Source organism: Glossina fuscipes, unplaced genomic scaffold, assembly GCF_014805625.2.
Source record: "Glossina fuscipes isolate IAEA_lab_2018 unplaced genomic scaffold, Yale_Gfus_2 0, whole genome shotgun sequence".
NCBI classification, from domain to species: domain Eukaryota; kingdom Metazoa; phylum Arthropoda; class Insecta; order Diptera; family Glossinidae; genus Glossina; species Glossina fuscipes.
The window spans coordinates 9,583,498-9,592,208 of NW_023998414.1; the positions used below are offsets into that span (position 1 = coordinate 9,583,498).

General features: G+C 36.2%; 2 protein-coding genes across 2 annotated transcripts; one reads left to right on the plus strand and one right to left on the minus strand.

The window, feature by feature from the left end:
* LOC119643294 (DNA topoisomerase 2-binding protein 1) lies at positions 1 to 4,746 on the minus strand. Its single transcript, XM_038042640.1, has 4 exons — positions 3,310 to 4,746; positions 2,506 to 3,239; positions 763 to 2,442; positions 1 to 687 (listed from the first exon to the last, which is right to left on the minus strand). The coding sequence occupies exons 1-4, from the start codon at positions 4,694 to 4,696 to the stop codon at positions 97 to 99; spliced, it is 4,392 nt and encodes a 1,463-aa protein (XP_037898568.1). The 5' UTR covers positions 4,697 to 4,746; the 3' UTR covers positions 1 to 96.
* A 775-nt stretch (positions 4,747 to 5,521) lies between these two features.
* Positions 5,522 to 8,291, plus strand: LOC119635102 (coatomer subunit delta). The gene is made up of 9 exons (XM_038029683.1): positions 5,522 to 5,553; positions 5,617 to 5,656; positions 5,711 to 5,934; positions 5,999 to 6,393; positions 6,453 to 6,632; positions 7,154 to 7,467; positions 7,535 to 7,646; positions 7,723 to 7,888; positions 7,942 to 8,291. The coding sequence occupies exons 1-9, from the start codon at positions 5,551 to 5,553 to the stop codon at positions 8,068 to 8,070; spliced, it is 1,563 nt and encodes a 520-aa protein (XP_037885611.1). The 5' UTR covers positions 5,522 to 5,550; the 3' UTR covers positions 8,071 to 8,291.
* Positions 8,292 to 8,711: the final 420 nt, after the last annotated feature.

The following is an 8,711-nucleotide window of genomic DNA, read 5'->3' on the forward strand; positions in this document are numbered from 1 at the left end:
AATAATAATAATAATAATAATACATTTTTTGTTAGGTGAAATCCAAATTCAAGAATATCTTTTCTCAAGAAAGTATCGCATTTCTAAGATAATCGATTACATTTTAATTTCAAAAGCCGACATATCTACTTCGGGGCCTTGCATTAAAAATGAATTAATGTACATTTGTGATAATATGAAAATATCGCAACTCTTGAGAAATTGATAATCATCGCGGTGCAATGGAAATTTTTTATGATCCACAAAACAGTGAGTAGCTGAGCCGACTGTTGCATATTGAGAATAAGGTGATTTCGCCTCAATAATCTCACCCTTACCGGCTTTAATCACATTTTTTAAGGCGTCAACATTACGACCCGATATCCGTAATATGGCTCGTATGCCGCTAAATGCGCCTCTGCGATCATTCGTTAAAGTCGAGGATAAGTCTTTGCGCCATCTATACGCTGCTAAGGCTATAATTTGATCTTCGGGCGTTAACTGAGGCAGATTGAGTGCCTTACAATTGCCCCATTCGTAAAGTTCTTCATCAATAAATCTGTCCTTGGCAAAACACTCTTCAATGTACTTTAAGCTAAGTATCCATTTACCCGAAGAAATGCAACCTAAAAATTTCTCACCGCGATTTGGACGTTCACATAAAAAGTGCGTGCATTCAGGATCAAAATTTACTAAATTATCGCAAATCTATTGAATATTAAAAGATATTTAAAGAAACTTGATCAGTACTAAAACACATAAAAATATTGATCGATCATTTACCTCACCACCCAGCTGCATAATTTTGCTTATAACATTATCGCGTATTTGTTCATTCGAACAGGATATACTAAAACGTGGGGTGCCCTTGAATTGCATTGTCGTTTCTGCTACCTTTGAACGTCTTTGGCCATCAAATTCCCCCGGATCGCGCCAGCCAACCATATCATCGGTAGCTAATTGCTCTGATTCAAATGGTTGCACATAATGCCCCTCAGTTTCCATCATTCCATCCAAAGTTGCTGGTTGACGCTCACTGCTGACGCGGGAACGCTTTAAACTTTGACGTCGAGTATCGCAATTACGTAAATAATCGGTAATCTGCTTAATCTCGGGAGTTTTCATAGCTGGAACGGCACCTTGATTGTTATCTGTGATTGTGACATTTTCACCCAAAGAGGTTTCTTCGAAACTGATTTTATCGAAATTTATGGTTGACTTGCCACCAAGCGAAGCCCGTTGACCTATACCACTAGGGCTTTGGGTATTCGGCACAAATGTATCAGATGGGCGTGTTTCCACTCGATTTAAATTTATCGATATATTCGTTGTAGTTAAATTCGTTGCATTTTGATCGAATATAGAACGCGGTGCTCCAGTGGCTTTTGATATATTACTGCACTGTAGGGGAGTGTTAGTGTTGCTGTTCGTTGTTAAGCGCGTAATCGGTGTCATGTAATTCCTTGAGGATTCGGGTTGCTCTTCATTTTCATTTTCATCACCGCATGGTATACCCAATGCTTTAGCTGTGGCTAAAATCACTCGTTTACGTATTACTTCAATGGGTGTATCAGGTTTCAGTTTTTTTGTGGGCAAACGCCAACGCCTTTCAAACTCATCTGCCATACGTTTTTTGAATTCGGGCGTAGTGCAAAAATCCGGTATACCCTTAGGTGTAGGTATTTTTCTATTAATCGGGGTGCAGGCTTGACGTCTAATACGTTCCAATTCCGGTGTCTGATTAATTTTCATATCATTGATAACCTCTCTAAGACATTCACGCTCATCTTCATCCTCTATTTCAGACAGAATTTTCTCCATAAAATCAAAGTTATATGAAGGCCTATTGTAGTTGTCCGCGGGAGTATGCGGCGACTCTGGGCTGGAGCCACTTGATAATCTACTTATATGGCTCGTGCCAGCCAATTCGGATACACGTTTATTACGTAAAGGAGTAAAAGCATCGACAATATTCGATCTATTACCGGATGACGCACCTGGCGTTTCCAAATCGTTCTGATTTGGATTAGCATCTAATTCTATATTTGCTAAAGGTGTTCGTATCGGTTTATCGATTGGTTTGCCCCGTAAATTTGGCGATGGAGGAAAATCTTCAGGACTATCACCCACTAAATATTCCAAATAAGGTAGCTTCTTACCTTTCTTAGCGCAATCCGTTAACCACGATGATGTAACTACTGGATAACGCCATTTAATAGCTCCCTCATATTTTGATCCTTCAGGTGAAGGGCATATCAATAATGGTTTCTCTTTCTTCACAAATGTTTTATTAACTGTTCCACCCATCAACTGAGCAACGGTTTCAATGAAATCTCTTTCGAGTAAAGTGTAAACTGAAATGACAATAATCATACCTTCCAAGGGTTGATTGTTCGCCGTTACGGGTATGTGTTTATGATAGTATTCGATGGGTACAAGTTTGTTGACTTTCATGCAACTTTCCTATAATTACAAACATTTATATGAGTTTCCGATAGTAGCAACAAAAAAAGAAAAGAAGCTTACCACATACAGTTCCGTTACTATGTGTTTAGCTTTAACCGGTAATGTTTTTGGGTCAAAAGTGTGTTCAAATGGAACGATTGCGTAATCTACTGTATCTTGAAAAGTAGACGGTACAACATTACCATGAGCTCCTTCACACTCGTTAACCATTTGTGAATAAAATTCTTCAAGAAAATTATTCTTATCTATGTACAACGACATGCCTTTAAAGAAATCCAAATTCTCCGTATCTATAGTCATACCAGTACTATCTGTGAGATTAACGGAGTTCGGTTGAATAGGAGCAGCTGCTACAGCTGACGCTACAGGTGGAGCAGGGCGTTCCTTAACCGAGCCGCCTGTTGAGGAATTCCCAGCCGAACCATTTCGGTTCAATTGATCTATTGGGTTAGCCACAGGTATTACTGCTGCAGGAATATTTTCTTGAGAATACTGAGCAATTAAAACTCGCTCTTCCGCACTGGGTACTTGTTCGGTAGAAGAGGCTAGTGGTGTAAGCAAGGGCGATATTTGGCTTTCATTTTTTTCGTTCTCCTCAAGAAATAATATTTTCCGTATCGGTTTCTGTGTCTGCCTAAAACTGTGATTCATTGAACGTAAAGTTCTTTTCGAAGAAGGTGAAGGAGCATCCGGTTCTCGGGCAGTGGGCAACGAAACACGATATATAACTTCACTGGCAGGTTGTTTATGTTTTATACTTTCTAATAACCATTCCAAACGAACTATATGAACACCTGAAATAATCGAGTGGAGAAAAAAGTGTTAACTACAAAAATATATTAAATAATCAACTCATCAACGAACCTGCTAGTAAGTTGTTAGCTTTCCATGAATTGAATTCATGGTCATCTAGCTGTCCTACAATAATATGAGTAAGCTCTTCATTGATCGCATCATAACGCGTGGCCCCGCCAGCATTCAATATGCGATTCAATTTTTCTCTTTCTTCAGAATGAAACCCACTTAGATACACACAACAACCATCCAAAAAATGACCAGCTTTTTTAGCTTCTTTGGGATTTATGTCTTCAAAAATCTCACGATAATGAGAACCACTTGTAGTTTTTTTAAGAACATCCTTTCTTAACTCTTTTGTGGGTATAGGAGCTGGGACTGCAAATCGTTGCGTATCATTCATAGCAGAAGAAATTGTATCATTCACCGTGGAAAGTTCGTTGCTGACAAATTTATTTCCAATGGCACTAATTCGTGATAAATCGGACAATTGTGTGTTGTCACTATTTATAAAATCTGCGATACTTTGATTATCCTTTGTGGGTGTGGAAACTTTTAACGACTTAACTTTATACTTTTGTGGAGGCAGAGCAAAACCTTTTTGAACGCTATCAAATATCCATTCTGGTATTAAAATGTCCTTTTTATAACGAACAGCCGCCTTGTATTTCTCGGAATCGGTTTTATCTTTCTTAGTAATAACAATGTCTACTGAATGGGATCGAAAGTCGCGTTGATAAGTTCCTCCGTTATCATTAACTAAACGCATAATCTCATTCCTTTGATCTGTCTCTATGCCAGTACAGGTTACATTCACGCCAAAGAATATTGGCAGCTTATATTTTTCAAATTCTTCATCAGTTGCTATAATATCATCATTACAACTCCTTTCCCAAACACGTTGAACCCAATCGACATGCATCACCGGTATACCATTAAGGGTGGCGTGTTCATATTTATTGGATTTGATAGTATTAGATATTAGATGGGTTATGGAACGACCAAAGTTTTGAAAGTAGTGGCCACCCATCCATTCAATTAAAGTCTTTAGGCGTTCCTTCTCTTGTGATGCAATACCCGTTGCTGAAATTTGCAAATCGCGCATAGCCGTAGTGTACACTGGACTTGTACCCAACGGTATGGCTTCATTGTTCATCAAACAACGAATCAAGCAGGGGGCTCCGACAATCAAACTCTTTGTCTGTTGGAGCTGGTCAAAAAAGTCCCCCTCGAAACGGTCGAAAACAAATACATCTTTTTTCGTAAGTTTACCGGAGGCTATTAGTGGGAAGCCTCCACTAGATTTTATTTGCCTAATATTCTCCTCGGGTATGTTGTTTTTCAGATAATTAAGAGCTTTTGCGAAATCCTTTTCACTTTTGTTCTCTCCCTCAGCATTTTTGACACCGGAATTAGTAGTTACAAAATATGCGTTAATAACTTCTTCCAAACTCATGGTAATTTAAATAACTTCGTTCGCGATGAAAATTCTCGCCGTGGAATATTTTATCAAACTATCTTATCCGGAATAATTGCGCCAAAGTGACAATACAGTCAAGTTTATCAAATTAAATATAACAGAGATGTTAAAGAAAATAAAACTACTGAAGTAAAGAAAACTTGATTTATGAAACATATAATTAGAATGTCAGTTCAGAACACTGTCATAAACGCATATATATATTTTGTATATAAATTTACTGGGCATAGCTTCCTATTTGCACAAGAACAAAATCTAAATCTTTCCTGGTATTATCTTCATCATCAGAAGAGGGATTATATGAAAATCTAATGAAATACACAAATTAAAATTTTACGTAAATTTGATAGCTTGTACGTCCAGTTAAAAGCATAGCGGTAAAAAATTAAAAGCTGGCGCATAGAGACCGCTTGCTGTGTGTTATTTTAGTTGAGACACACTTTCTGATTTGTTCGTAAAGATTGAAAAAATATAAAAACAATCGTAAAATTGTATCTATATGGAATCTTACTAACTGGAGCGTCGCTTATACGCAATATTTTTTTCCGTAGGAAGCATAATAATGACATTTTCTAAGTAATAGGGTTATACAACTTCACTGTGTATGCAAGTAATCATTATGTATTATTAAAAACGCACGGGTGCGAAACATCTCTGACTTTAATTTGTAGTTATTAGAGTTGACATATATTTTTATTGAGTTTAAGAAGAAAATTAATCGAACACGTCAGCTATTCTATCTAAAAAAAATTTATAATAATTAAGAAAACAAAGTGCGTTATTGGCATTGGATAGTAATAATTTTTTATATAATTAATTGCAAAGGAAAAATGGTAAGTAATTACTTATGAAATTTTTATGACTTGATTAAATGTGAACATGTTTTGGGTAAGCAGGTATTGATAGCTGCAGCCGTGTGTACTAAAAATGGCAAAGGTAAATAGATTTAATTAACATTGTAAATACATAATGAGAAATTTTTATTTCTAGTAATTATTTCACGACAATTTGTGGAAATGACCAAAGCACGTATCGAAGGTTTATTAGCTGCTTTTCCTAAGCTAATGACTGCCGGTAAACAACATACGTACGTGGAGACAGACTCGGTACGTTATGTGTATCAACCATTGGAAAAATTGTATATGCTTTTAATAACAACAAAAGCCAGTAATATTTTGGAAGATCTGGAGACATTACGTTTATTTTCTAAAGTGGTCAGTTTAGAATAGTCTAGAATAATAGTGAAACTCAGTATATAATAATTCTTAAGTATTACAGATACCAGAATATTGCCACAGTTTAGAAGAAAAAGAAATATTGGACAATGCTTTCAATTTAATCTTTGCGTTTGACGAGATCGTTGCTTTGGGTTACAGAGAAAGTGTAAATTTAGCTCAAATTAAAACATTCGTAGAGATGGATTCTCATGAAGAAAAGGTTTATCAGGCGGTGCGTCAAACGCAGGAGCGAGAAGCTAGACAGAAAATGCGCGAGAAAGCTAAAGAATTACAGAGACAAAGGATGGAGAGCGCGAAACGGGGTACTTCCGCTGGTATGGGGCGGTCAAGTGGTGGTTTCAGTTCTGATGGTTTTGGTTCCAGCGGTGGCAGTATGAGTGGTATAAATACACCTTCAATTGAAATCGACAATAAGCCGATTTTACCAAAACCACAGTAAGCATTCTAAATATTGTTCCTTTTTATTTGTAAATATCGTATAATTTCATTTGTAGAAAACCAATTTCCCGTAACGCCTTAAAATTGGGTGGGAAGTCGAAGGATGTGGACAGTTTTGTAGATCAATTAAAAAGCGAAGGAGAGAAAATTGTTAATTTAACTCCAACACCAGCTAGTAGCAATCAAGCAGTGGCCAACGCTAAAGCAAAAATTATTTCTGATATACATACCGAAAGGTAAAATAGTGTTTGTTCTTAATATGTCCAGTCCCAAAGGACGACGGTGCATTATTTTTATTTCGATCGTAGCATTTGGAAGAGCACATCAAATTTGCGTATTCTTCATTAGTCTGACGTTCGGTAGTAATGCATTCCTGTCCGTCCGCCTACCTTTTGTCTGCTAAGGCTGTAAGGGACAAAAATTGAGAAATGGATATCTATTTTCATTTAAGTCTCCAAATTAGATTTTAAAACGGACGTAATTTGCTTACTATATCTAAATAACTGTAACTACAACGGACAAAGAGAAAACCATCGATATGTATCCGATGATAATCTAAAGCTCGATACCGGTTTTGCAATTTGATCTATTATTTGGGATAAAAATGCCCTCAATCAAGCAAACTAGACGCTGACAATATATGAAGAACTAGTTTGAGATGGTGGGTAAGCGAAATTCGCTCCAAAGCGAATGTACTTGTTGGCTTTGTAATAGGTTTCCTCATAATATGTATATCTGGTATATTTAAATATTTTAGTATTCATTTGAAATTGGAGGATAAATTAGTTGTACGTATTGGCCGTGATGGAGGTTTACAACAATTCGAGCTATCTGGTCTTCTCACGTTACGCATTACCGATGAAAATCTCGGGCGTATTAAGGTGCAACTACAAAATGATGACACCCATGGTATTCAATTACAAACCCACCCTAATGTGGATAAGGAATTATTTAAAACTCGTTCTATAATTGGTTTGAAAAATCCCACTAAACCATTCCCTTTGAACACGGATGTAGGCGTATTGAAATGGCGCTTCGTTAGCCAAGATGATTCGGCCATTCCCCTGACAAGTAGAGAAATGAGGAATTTTTTTTACTTGTGAAAATTAAATATTAATATTTTACCATTATATTGCAGTTAATTGCTGGCCTTCGGAAAATGGTGAAGGAGGTTGCGATGTCAGTATAGAGTATGATTTGGAAGCTCAACATTTAGAATTACAAGATGTGACCATCGTCATACCTTTACCGTAAGATAATTTATTTCTTATATATATATTGTTGACAGTAAAAAGTTATGAAATATTTAAAACAAAATAACTACAGCGTAAACGTTCAACCGAATGTAGTCGAATACGACGGCACTTATAATTATGATTCTCGCAAACACATACTTCAATGGAATATACCGGTTATTGATGCAGCCAATAAAATGGGTTCAATGGAATTTAGTTGCAGTTCGTCCATACACGGCGATTTCTTCCCAGTTCAGGTATATTAAAAGTTTGAATTTTTTTTCCAATATCTAATGCGTCATATTTTCAGGCAACTTTTGTTTCTAAGACCCCTTACGTGGCTTTAAAAGCTAAGGATGTGACTTTAGTGGACGATGACAGTTCTGTGAAATTCTCAACAGAAACTCTACTGTTCGTCGACAAATATGAAATTGTTTAAACTTTTTGCGGATGATTACTAAAAAATATTTTTAAATGCATTAAATACTTCATTTAAGATTCTTACATAGATATGCACAACTTAATAAATATTATGTTAGTAAGTTGTGCTTAAATTGAAAATGAATTTTGAAAACTGGAAATTTGGAAAGATTTGATTATGTTGTTTGAAGAGAATTTCATAAATAAAACTTATTTTAGAACTTTAACAGAAAACTGAAATAAAACGAAGAATGAAGATTCACCCGCTTTGGGGTGAATACTACTATATATTTATCATATTGCGACAGAGAATTATGGATCAATCGCTTCCTGTACTACTCTCCATACCTTGTCATAAACTCTTCTCTTTATGGCTATCCTTTCTCAACTGCTGTTGCCAGTTCTGTACTATTATGTTTGGTATTATAAGTGCAACTAACTATGCAAAAGAAGCAGTTACGAGAATTACGTTTGCGCAAGTTTCCATTATCCCAAAGAGCTGTATGGACGACTCAAACGCTGTAGGCGTTTGCATATTATTCCATAAAAGTCGTATATTATATTTTCCATGTTTTAGTTCATTTAAATGAAAGCTTATTTAAAACAAGCAAAAATAATATACCGGGACAGGAGTTTAATACCCTGTACCATTTGTCGTAA